This window comes from Elgaria multicarinata, chromosome 8 (assembly GCF_023053635.1).
Source record: "Elgaria multicarinata webbii isolate HBS135686 ecotype San Diego chromosome 8, rElgMul1.1.pri, whole genome shotgun sequence".
Classification (NCBI taxonomy): domain Eukaryota; kingdom Metazoa; phylum Chordata; class Lepidosauria; order Squamata; family Anguidae; genus Elgaria; species Elgaria multicarinata.
Genome location: NC_086178.1, coordinates 96,566,531 through 96,579,386, shown reverse-complemented (window position 1 = coordinate 96,579,386; position 12,856 = coordinate 96,566,531). Strand labels below are relative to the sequence as shown.

The window sequence follows — 12,856 nt, the reverse complement described above, 5'->3', positions numbered from 1 at the left end:
CTTTAAAAAAGACCCATAGCAACTAACAACAGAATTATTGAAACAGACAAAATATAAAATAGCTAAAAGCAATTTACATTAAAAACACCAAATATAAATACATATACATGCATTAACGCAACTGGATTAATTACTGCAGAATTTCAGCTTATCTTCTATTGCATATTGAAATTCTATAGATCATACTCTAAATAATTCCAGCTGTAACTAAACCTGTTTTCTTTTTCTTTACACTATGTTCTGCATAAGTTTTATTTTATATTGTTATTTGCAAGACTACAGAAAAAGAGTTAATTCCAATCATGTCACAATCTTCACTAATATCTGTAACCTTATGAACTATAACCAGGCGCTACACTGGTTATCATTTCATTCTTATAGTAATGATGTTAGTTAGGGCCCGGTTTACAGTTGAATGCTTTACAGAGATTAACAGATGGCACTTATTGCATTCCTCAGCAAAATCACATTGATTGGGTTTGCACATCACACTAACACACACTCTGACTGCATTTACATGGGCATTGTGGCTTCTCCCCCACCCCTGTGCGCAAGCACCATTTGCATGATCCCCCACGATGCAGTGAGGGGTTGGTGGGTTGTCCAAATCTGTCAGATTGTGGGACAGGGGTGACTTTGTACCCACCGTATAACCCACGACTTGCATTAGGGATTGTAGGGTGTGTTAGAAGCCACAATTGCTGCGCTGCGTGCCAGGTTCAGGCGACATGTCAATTTGCGCTGCCTTGGGTGGGGCGGTTATGTAAATGGTAGTTGCACGCACAGGGGTGCGGGTGGGCAAGTCCTGATGGCTTCTTTCCCTATCATGATTGTCCACTCTCAGTGGTTGAGGAAGGGTTGTGGTTGAATTGTGGTTTAGTATGTTGTCTGTATCCAGGACAACATACCTGTGGTTTGTTGTTGGTTGTTCAGGGTGGTTAAAAACCCACATTGCAGAAAATGTCCTAGGTTCAGACAACACACTAACCCATGGGCAATCCTGCACATGTGGGGGCAGGAGGAACAACTAACACTGCATTGTTTCCTTGGTGATTGTCTGAACCTGGACAAATGCCTCTGAGTCTGTAGTACCTATGGATCCTCAAATGTCATTTCCTAGTTTGGAATATCGATACTCATCGATGCAAAACTTTAAAAAATGATAACCCACAAAGTCTCTATAGGGAGTTTTACATACAGAAGAAAAAAGGTAAATAACAGCTTTTAACTTTTATTATGATCTTACCAGATCCAGGAATAATTTGCGTTGGCATTAAATGTTTGTGATCATGAGGCTGTCCTTTCACACATTTCATCCAAGCATACAGTTCTTTATCTGTGAAGATATTAACAGTTCATATCATTTTTGATTTTATAAACCTCAGTTATATATGATCATTTCAGATTAGCTTCCCAAATGTACAGCCTACAAGAATAATTCAGAGTTTTTAACCATTTGTTGAGACACATTATATATAATTTTCATATAAAAGAAAATAGTAACGGCAATGAAGCTTGTTTTTCAGGACAAAGATGAATACACACATGTGGCAATTCTAGTTTGCATAGAACTTTTGTAAATTGAACAGAAACAAGCTATGAAATAAGCAAGCAATTCTAAAATGTTTAAGTATATCTTTTTTTCCCAAGAGTGCACTGACCTCTAGAACTCTTCCTTTCCTTAGCCTTGTAGCAATCTAAGCAGACCACAAATCCACATTTTTGGCAGACCCAGTGAATGTTAAATAGGGTGGCTTCACATGCATCACACATTTCACGGACTCCTCTGACTGCTCTCTTCCAAGCAATTTTGGCTGAAATACAGAGTAAACAAGAGACCAAGTACTGAAATTTAAAGACAAACATCTGTAAAACTAAACTACAGAAATGAAAATCTAGCCAAACAGGCTGGTCATTATTTCCTTTTAAGCAATTAAGAAAAATCTGGCATGCATAAGTATTTTTTTAATTGTCATAATTTATAATTGTTAAACATCTAGACAATTCTCTATGTTTGAAACTCTGTAACCACAGAGTGGTTATGTAATAAAGGAACTTATTTCTAGGATTTATAATATCTTATTGTAACATACTGCAGAGCAAAAAACGACCTTTGCACTTACGTTGTAAATTATCCTTGGTTCCAATCTGATGGGAAAGAGAATTGGCCAAAATCTAGACCATTACTGCTACAGTTTCATTGTGCACTTCTCAATAAAAAAATGCTTATAAAACCCTTACAAGGGAAATATGTCCATAAAATTGGAAGAGACTCTGTTGGAGAGATTGTGGACTTTTGGGAACCTAGATCCATATGTGACTAGATTATCCCTTGGTTTAGGATGTCTGAGTAGAGATTTCAAGTCTAACTAGACACAACTGTCATTACTTTAATAGGAAGTCGTCCCCCCAATCCAAATGTAAGCTTAATAGGTAAGGCAGAACACTCTGGTCCACATTAGAGACCTTCCCTATATTTTCTAATGACTGCTCTGATGTGAACACAAGCTCCTCCTTCTCTTGCACAAAGGTGTTTAAAGACAAGGTAAGAAGACTTAAATGGGGGGGGGGGACTTATTCATCAGCTCCAAACTTCGCAAGGCACACAAAAGAAAGACATTAAAAAACTGGTTGTTTTTTACTTATACTGAATGTATTCCAATCCTCAAAGGCCTGAAATGTATGAAACGCAATTTAGGATTTGCCCTGGGTGCTCATAAGCCTCCAAACTCAGAGGTTTCCGTGTATCCAAAGAAAAGCGGAAGGTGCATGGCGCCTCCCACTCTGCAATTTAGCAAGACATTTTTGCCCATCTGAGGTATCAGGGAGGGAAGGAGGTTTTGAAGGGCTGACGGTGCGGTGTAAGCCATCCCCCCTTCTCCCACAGGCACACCCTTCCCCTCCTCTCCGAGCTTGTAGGAGCAGCCAGCGTGATTCTCACCATGCCACATCTGTGAGGGTGTGGGGAGCTTGGGAGTCCTGGGTCCAAGGTTGCAGCGCTGTCTCCGACCTCGGATCCAGGAATCCAAAAAAGCCTATCGCTCCGCAGATGCTGCCTCTTAGCATCTAAGAGAGGGCTGCTCTCTTAGGTACTATATTGATTCAGTTTTATGTCAGGATACCTTAATTTCACTGATGTTGCTTATGGGCTGATGGCCTTATTGAACCGAAAATGTCTTTATTATTTATTAAAATAACAGGATTGATTTTTTGAACACTGGCCCTTACTCAAAGATTTGCATTGCTCTTCTCTTACTGTCTTCTTACTTTGAACCTGTTAAACTAATTTCATTTAGAGGATTTATTTATCCCAGTTTTTGTTTCTTTTGTATATTTTTGTGCTTTTTAATTCAAAGCTTCAGTATAAATATAGTTAAGACAACTTAAAATCATCATTTTAATATTACCACATACCATATTAAATAGATTTTCACAAAAGTATTGTGACTAAACAAAACAAGCTACAAGGTTTGTTTTTGTTATTTTTTTAAATAGAGAACCCAAACTAACTTAATTATTCCAATAAGTCTTGTGCATTTTATCCCAATACATTCTTGCATACACATATAGCACACAACAGTACAATGGAAGAACATGTCAATGCAATAAGGAGATTCCAAGGAAGAACATGAAATCTAAATAACCTTACCATCCTTCTTGACCCAGGACATGGCTGTTTTCTCAGATGTCACTAATTGACAAAATTTGTCACCTATGTGGTCTAAGATGTATTTACAAGTTTCTAAGTCCATTTCATCATCATCATCATTTTCATGTGTCCATAAACTCATTGCTTCATCATCATACTGATCAGGAGAAGAAAAGCCATCAATTCTAACCACTCCATTCTTACTAAAAGAAAGCCTACAAAACAAAATGCATGACTTGAGTATCAGATCAATGAGCAGGTTAATTGCATTTGAGTATTAACTGTGTGCCAAGTGAGCCCATTGTTATGGGTTTCTACTGCTCCATATTTCTGAAAAGCAGCACAAGAGTCCATGTGCCCATCCATGTCCTCCTCCTGGACTACTTTGTTGGCACTATTAGAAAGCTAACAGGAACAAGTTGATTGGGGTATGTTTAAGGAATCTGCAACCATTGGGCAGTTGAAATTTAGATTACCAATTCCTTGGGACAAAGACTTGTCTTTTTTGTTTATATTACAGTGTACGGATTATGCATCTTGTTGCCACTATATGAAACACTTTCACAATCATGTTTTATTAACCTGCATCTCAATTTGGACCATGAGGCAGAGGAGTTTTTGAGTATTTTTTTGGCTAGCATAACAGCATAGGAAAACGGGATCACGTCAAACACATATTATCCTAACTCCCATATCTAGCCAGGGTGTGTGGTGCAAACATGTTGTGGCTTAACACCACACATCACTTAGCAGTGAGCACATCTTAACTCAAACATGATGTTGACTTTCCTGGAAGCTTAAGATGAGGTACCTGAGCAAATGCCAAGTAATTTCTGCATGCTAAATGACATTCATACAAATCCAGGAAACATAGCAGCAATATGTAGTAGCAGTTTGCTAAGTGGTGTCATTTGCTTTTGTCAACTCAAGCTATATTTTACTTTGCCTATGGAGCAAAGTTAAAGCGCCCTTCCCTGTGTATTAAGACACATACACAGAAACGGAACTTGAACCAAGACCAAGAGCAGCAATAATGTGTACACAAAGAATAATAAATGAGTTACTACAAAACTTAAGTATAAAAAAGAACACCACCTAGAGTGATTTGCTTAAATCACTCACAATTAGGGCTGAATTATCCATGTCATCCTCAAATGGCAAATTTGGGTGGCTTACTTTTATGACAGCAGTAGGGTCTCTCTCTGTTTTTGTTTTTACTTTATAAAAAGTGACAATGCAGGTCTTCTCATCAGCTGCCTCCTGCACTAGGGGTTATATATTTCCCTTCTGCTCAGAAAGCCTGGATGTAGCATTGTCCCAGGGTAATCTGGAAATTAATGGTTGCCCCTATTGGCCTGCATTAAAAATGTGTTTTTAAAAAATGCTGCATAATTAAATCAGGGCTACCTTTTTAGTCAATTACCTTTAAAAAGATTAATCTAGCTGATTAATTAACCATTAACAGCACAAAAACATAAAGATTGTAGGCATGTACAAAAACAACCATTTCTAAAGGTTCGTATTAATTACAATTGCACGAGTTAAGCAGCAGCAGAACAGTAACAATGGCTTTCTCCATCCCTTAGGACCAGTATCTAGCCATTACTTTCTCTTCACTCTTACCTCAGGCCACTACTTGCTTCCCATCTTCCCTTCAGTCCTGTTCAGGTGCAGCTCACAGCTGATGCCTTTGTGACATCAGTAGCCATTACTCCAATCTCTGACTCTTTCCTTAGGTGTTGTTGCTAGGCTGGCACATTTGTTCTGGAGATTGGCTTAATGGCTGTTGATGTCACAAAGGCTCTTCTATTCTTCTGAAAACAGGAGAAATCACTCTTATTCCCCTGTGCGGCTCTTAGGGGGAAAGCTTTTTTTTTAAAAGGCTCTCTTCTGGTAAAAGGCTGCAAGTTCTTCAAATACGATCGCTTCCCTTCTCTTTTATAGACAGTATCTCTGCCACTTGCACTAGCAAAACTGCTCAGCCTGCTGAAGGATGCCAGACTTGCAGAGGTATGTAACATTGTCAGTATGCTACACAAGATATTCTTATTAAAATCAAAGCTCTGATAAATGCAAATCGCATATAGCTTGAGCTATAACCCAGTTAAGCCAAAGTACTTTAAGTCTAAGGATTCAGTAAAAATGTCCACCTCCATTACAAGCTACTGTGTTTGTGGGAGATATAACCCAAACTAAGTTTACATGAATTACTTTCTACCTAAAACATAATAGAACAAATTCCTAAGAGTTGTCTGTCATCTGGTCCACCTGCCCCCATCTGCATCCCCATCGTCAATAGGAAATCCATTACAAGGACTCATAAATTCTACCTAGAGCAGACAGGAGGCAGTGTTCACACGTAAGAAATCTTTATATAAATGCTCAAGAGAGTCACTGACTGCAGTAGAGGTAGAGATGAGAAACAAGTCCCACTCCATCAGCTTGGCTGAGAGATCAGCTCAGTTTGCTCCTCCTCTGAACAGTTTGCATTCAAACTTATCATTTTAAGAAAATAACTTTGTAACTTCAAGCATTAGTGTCAACATTTTCTTCCTCCTACCCTTCCCATTCCTTTTTGCTTTTGTGTCATTTCCTTTTGTGTCGTGTCCTTTAAACTGTAAGCCTGCAGGCAAGGACTGTGTTGTTTGCTGTTGATCTTATGTAAGATACTCTTGGAGCCTTTTCATCGGAGGAACAGAGTAAATATGCTTAAAACAAACGGACAAAAGTCCAAAAGGGGATTACCCGATTTCCAAAAATGCCCTTGGTCATACACAACATTATAATAGTGTACTTCAAGCTGCACCTTTTAGGAATAAGGTGGGTACCCAATTCCCCCCCCCCCACTTACCTGCGAAAGTAATAGAATCTACAGAACACTGGGGAGTGAGCTGATTCTTCGCCTTTCTTACTTCTAACCAGCCGACATTCTCTGCATTTTTGCAAATTTGGCCCTATTTCATAGCAAGAGTCATCCTGCAAAAAGGATTCTCCAGTTTGCTTCAACTTCTTTACTTTACGCCAGTCCTTTAATACTGAACGAGGAATGCCAGCTGCAAAAAGAGCAACTTTTTAGAAAGAGCAAAGAAAATGTAATCAATATGTAATATTTAGACCTCTATAGAAATTACTGTGAGAGTCAACTATTTTTAAACGTAAATCTATGTCTAACTTAGGTATTTGAACAAAATAATCATAGAATCATAGAATAGCAGAGTTGGAAGGGGCCTACAAGGCCATCGAGTCCAACCCCCTGCTCAAGGCAGGAATCCACCCTAAAGCATCCCCGACAGATGCTTATCCAGCTGCCTCTTGAAGGCCTCTAGTGTGGGAGAGCCCACAACATCCCTAGGTAACTGATTCCATTGTCGTACTTCCATTGAAAACTTTGGGGAGACATCCTCTCTCGATAATTTTCTAGCTTTTATTGTTTTGTTATTAATTTACCCTGTAATGTCTGGAAGAAAGGATGATAACCCTGCCCATTTTGCCTATACAACCTACTTAACGTAAGAAAAAGAATAATTTCAAATATATCTTTCCCATGATCCTGACCCTGTGTACTACTATGGATAACCTACACAATGAAATAACATATTTATCTCATTCCAAGTGTAAAAGCTGTGCAAAATATTAAGACCAAGAGTAGGGGGAAGACCTGAAAATATTCTCAAACAATAAAGTAAAATCTGTTATACTCCTTTTGAGAGAATTCAGACAAAACAGAATTGCACAATTTAGTGTGTTTATTGGCCTCAACACAACAGTATTTCCTATGGATTGCATACAGATATTTTAGTCCAGGGATGGGCAACTTTGGGCAGTCCACGGGGCAATTTCTTGCACTTCTGCCTTTGCACCATACAGTATCAAAAACATTGGTGGTGAAGCGCTACAGAGACTCAAAACGGCCATATTTAGCTTGAAAACAAACTAAATTTGGCACTTCTGAGTCTCTGTAGCAGTTTGCTACCAAATTTTGACAATAAACCACTGATATATTTTTTTGCCACTGCATCGTCAAATTTCAGCAATTTGGGGGCTGTGTTGCCCACCCGTTTTAGTCCCTTAAAAATAGTACCCACAAAAGAGTGCAAATTATTCTTAGAAATAAAAGATTAGAGTCAAGCAAATAAGCACATTTTCTGGAATCCTGAGATACTTTACATCTTTAAGTAACTGTAGGGGGGAAAGGTTTAAAATATGACTGCCCCTATGTACCTTAGCACTGTAGCCACCACTACTTCAATGATATTGGTCCAGTTCACATGGTCATTTTTGTGTCTGGTTTTCTCCCCATGATCATCCTCTGGCACATCTATGCCTGCATTTGAGCGTGGAAAGTTCTATGTGAACTAGTGGTAGTGACATCCATGGCTGTGAAAGTACTTTAAGGAACTGTTGTGAACTTAGAATTACTGAAATTAACTTATTTTCTACTGGTTTATGTGGTATGGTTTCCCCGTGCAATTATGTACCTGAGGGAAGTTTACATGGAGAAAATATGCCTAAAGATTACCTTGTGAATCAGTTCACAGACATAAGCAGAAACACACCCCTGTTTATCTCCTGATACTTAAAGCCAAAGTGCACTGTAAAAAACCACTCTCTAGAATCTAGACAGAAACAGTGTGAACCACATTATATACTAAATTCTAAATTCTAGTGACTCTGAAACTGTGACAACCAATTCAACTCATTTGCTAATCCACTGATTTCCCTGCATTGGTGCTGCTGAAAGGGAAATTGATAGAGGAATGGTTCTCCATGACAATAAAGGATTGGAGAGATGGGGAAACATCAAGAGGGATAAAGGAAGGCTATAGAGAGATGTAAACTACTAGAAGTACTAAACTGGATACACAAACAATCAGAAAATAGTTTCTGGGGATGGAATTGTGTAGCAGGCATTCATCAGGCAAAAACTAAGGACAATTCAGAGCATGACATAATATGACAGTGTACAATGAAAACTTAAATAATTCGCATAGTCCTTTTCCAAGGAAAGCCCAGTTGAGTGACATTCAGAGGAAAAGGAATATTAGGCAAATAAGAGTGTGATTTTTATAGCCATCGTACAATTTAGGCATATTTGTTGTTGCTATCAGTGGTATTGTAAATAGTACCATTGACGAAGTTATTATGAATTAGTAGTTTCAAGAGTCTATAATTCCAAGGTAAGATACAGTTAAAATGGATCAGTTCAGACATAATGCCAAAGCATGATTTGACTCTACATATATATTTGTGTGTTCTTCCATGTTCTTGTGTGGTCCAAGTCCTTCCCTTTTGGATTAACAGTAAACTACGGTTACATCTGAACCTGGCAAACCATGATTCGCCCAGTTCAGCTGCACAAGAAAACTCTGGTTTGCTGCTAACCCAGAAGGGACTTGGGGAATGCAAGATGGGGTAAGAGGAGAGAGAATGCAAACACAAAACTCATTAACATAGTTTCAAACCAGTTTGGTGTTTTACATCTGAATCAAGCCAATAACATACATATTGGATTTAAAAATAAATAGAAGTTGCTGATCTATATTAGAACTCTTTGAGGGTTTGGACTGTGTTAAGACTGCTGACATCAGGCCAATCTTTGAATCTACCCTCTTTACGCATGTATTTTTGCATAGAACAAAGAAACATATTCATAAATGTGTGTTCCTCAATTCCAAATTTAGGTATGCATCTATGGAATTTAGGCACAGAATTTAGCATTCTGGTAATATCTTTCATGGTGGTGGGGAGACACTAAGTTTCTACCTCTTAACATGGAGAAATCTGGTTGAAAGGATGTAGGGAGGGGATGGTGAAATCTCAAAAGTCCAAGGGCAGTGTTGCTCACAGTTCCTTTTTTTACTAGAGCTGTGAAGGCCCGGGGCAAAAAAAGAAAGAATATGGGGGGGAACATTTTCCCCAAATTTTTCTAAATTTTTTTTTGAGGGGGGGGGGTTCTGAAAAATTGGGGGATATGAAGAAAAATGGATTCTGGAATGTTTCATTTATCATGATGAATAAAATGTTTAAGACAGGTGTTCAGATATTTACTTCTCCAAATGATTTCTAAAAACTATGTACAGTATCAGATTATTACAATTTCTGTGCACTGAGGACAAGCAAGTCCTAGGTTGCAAACTGAGACTACCACTCTCAAATGCAAGAGCAAGATGCATTTCTGCCTCTAGGGGGCACTGCCATTGAAGCAGAGACTGAAACTGATAGTGATAGCTATAGCTCAGGAAATGAGTCTGATTAAATTTCATGCATATTCAATTGAATCTTGGTTCCCCCTTTTTCTCAGTTCTTTTTATGGGATTGGGTGCTTTATGTCTGCTTGACACTGTGGAGGACTAGAGGAGCCATAAATTATTTTCTTTGTTACTAATGTTGATGGTTTCTTCTGTGTGTTTAATTGTTTTTTTCCCTGCTCCTCATAAACCGGCAAAACCTAAGAGGCTCCTTACAGTTCAGGTATTCCTTACAGTTCAGGAACTTGTAGCTCCATTTGTTACAAAAAAATTAAAAAATTAAAAAAGTAAATTCAATTTGTAATAATTGTTTGAATACACTGTACTTTTAATATATCAAATAATAATTTTATGTTAAACCAACTTGTACATAATTACATTTTATGTTCCTAAAGTAACAAAGTGACTTTCAATGTGTAAAATGTGCTAATATTGCTTCCCCCCCACCCCAATTTTTCAAAAATTACCATTTTTTCCTGAAATCCCCCAGGAAAAAAAAACACTTCCCTTTTTCCATGGCTTCAAAATTTTCAGAAGTTTTACATCCCTATTATTTACCTCTACGACTAGAAGAAATAGTGCAATATTTGTTGACAACTAGTTAATTTATACAAGTCTCAGAATTCAGCTTTTCTTGTCACAAAATTTAGGGTATTTTTAGAGTCAGAGAAGACTATGATAAAACAACAATTTTCTTATCTTTCCCAAATTGTATGTAACTATATACTTACTATTATTACTGCCACTCTGTAACTTCAGTTTGCTTTTTTCTTTGGCACTCCTGCTAAGAACACCATTTGGTTTTATTTCTTCCTCTGTGTCTCCCTTTTTCTTTTGCAAATCATTCTGTTTCTTTTTGTAAGTTGGCTTAGGCTGCCGCTTCGTCCTTTGCTCAGACTTGCTCTCACTTTCATCAGAATCTCCACTTTCAGAGCCAGTTTCGTAAGTCCTTTTGGTTTTTCTTCTTGTGTGTTTCTCTTCTTTCATAAGCTTTTCCCCCAATATTTTACTATCTACATTATTCTGCAAATCATTTGATGTAGAAGCAATTAGGTTAACAGTACATGGCTTAATAATTTCTGATACACTGTTTCCTGGATTCTCTTTTTTATTAGTGTTTTTATCTTCTTCCGAATGCCTCGTGAGCCAAGCTTTTTTCAGTTTCGTGTGGTAGTTTGCTTGACTTGTCTGGGAAACTTGCCCATTGCCTACAGTATTTGCTTTGTTTATTGTACTAGAGATGACACTACTGTCTAGGGAAACAGAGACTGGATATATTGGATTTTTCACAGCATTACACTCTGTATCACTGGCACTGCTACTTTTAAACTGAGCCGCAGCCAACGCTGCCTTATGCTTTTTCAAGTGAACAAAATCAGATGGTCCAGAGAATCCAGAGCTGGCTTGAAGAATACTTTCCGTTTTGCCGCAGGCTAGCGTAACTGGAGCTGAGGTGCTGACACCACATTCTTGTATGTGTGCCACTTCCTGGTTTATGGCTCTAGAGGCAGTATTCTCTACTGATGTGCACGCTAATGCTACATTTGACAAACAGTAAGTCACTTCTGAACTGCCCATGCTTGGAACGCCAGTAGTAGCCACAGATGTGGTTACATCCGTTTTGGTACTGCACAGCATAGTTATAGTAGGCGTGACAGAACTGGGAACACTGCCCTGGGAAGCAGCTGGAAAGTTCTTTTCATATTGGGTATGAATTGTGTCTGAATTCACATTCGACAGAACTATTCTAGCAGTCTCTTTGGCTTCCGCTGGTTTCAGGCAATCTGTTTGGTTTGCTCCTGTCAATGATCTTTCTATAACCCGTTCTTTGGGAGCTGACTGCACTACAGACACAGTATCATACTTTGTACTTGAAGGTGGACGTACAATGACAGAAGCTGTGGCAGAAGGTGATTTCCCACTAGTTCTTTCAACATGCCATTCCATTTTATCATTATTTGGAATATTATTACTTTTCCACATATCTGAAAACTTTTGCTCCAAAGCGCTCTTGTAAATATTTTGTGCTTCCTTCGGCTCAGGTACTAAAGTTGGTGGCTTTTGTAATTCATGGATTTTGCTACCTGCATTAACTGGCTGTACTGGAGTTAGAGTTGGAGGGGAAAGACTATTGTAACTTCCTTCTTTTCTCTCCAAGCTGTGATGGACTGGAGGGTGAAACACTGGTGCTCTGTGTAAAGCAGGCATCGTTCGGAGTGCACTTGAGGATGAAACTGACAACTGAGTAGGACTTCTGGAGTCATTTCTAAAAGAATTTACTGAATGAGAAGTCACTTGCTGTGAAAGTTGATCTGTTATCTTGCCTACAGAGCTTTCAGCTTCTGGCTGGTGCTTAATCAAAGGTGGTGGTTTTGAAAGAGATGACGTGAAAGAAGTGAGTGACTGAGCAGCAGCTGTTGAAGGACAACTACTACTTTGTTTATCAGCACACATACCTGAAACTTCTTTGGATGAGTATGTTCGTGGTGGTTCATTCACTACACTGTTAGACAAGGTGGTAAAGTAGTTACTTTGTGGCAAGCTCTGTGGTACTGAATGCTTCATTTTATAGAGTTCTGAATCTTTGTCATGTTTTACTCCATGGCTTTTGGGGCTAGAAGATGATAAAGGCATTCTAGAATAAGTCTCCCTTTCACCCTCAAGTGCCTTGATTTTAGCTGTAAAAGGAGCAACCTCAATACTTTCTTGAAGTATTCGCCTGTGTTCTTCTTTATACTTGCTTAGTCTCTCTCCTGTCTCTTGAAGTGACCGTTGCAGAGGGTCTACAAAATGTCTTTGCAAATGGCCCTCTTTTGCAGTCTGTAATCTGTTAAGTTCTAGATCAGACTTTGCTGGAGTAGTTGCAACTGAACGTAAAGGTTCAAAAATTCCTTTTCTTTCCAATTCTCTGTATACAAAGACAAAACAGCACTGGATTAATTTTGTTTCAAATAAATGA

At 38.5% G+C, this 12,856-nt stretch overlaps 1 protein-coding gene across 3 annotated transcripts in view; it reads right to left on the bottom strand.

Moving 5' to 3' along the window:
- Positions 1-12,856, bottom strand: part of JMJD1C (jumonji domain containing 1C) — a 173,420-nt gene that overhangs the window by 21,058 nt on the left and 139,506 nt on the right. For all 3 annotated transcript variants that reach the window (XM_063133069.1, XM_063133067.1, XM_063133068.1), the window contains 5 exons: positions 10,629-12,805; positions 6,501-6,702; positions 3,650-3,864; positions 1,662-1,814; positions 1,247-1,336 (listed from right to left, as the gene is read on the bottom strand). In XM_063133069.1, the coding sequence (XP_062989139.1) occupies positions 1,247-1,336; positions 1,662-1,814; positions 3,650-3,864; positions 6,501-6,702; positions 10,629-12,805 (2,837 nt within the window). The remainder of the gene's footprint in view (positions 1-1,246; positions 1,337-1,661; positions 1,815-3,649; positions 3,865-6,500; positions 6,703-10,628; positions 12,806-12,856) is intronic.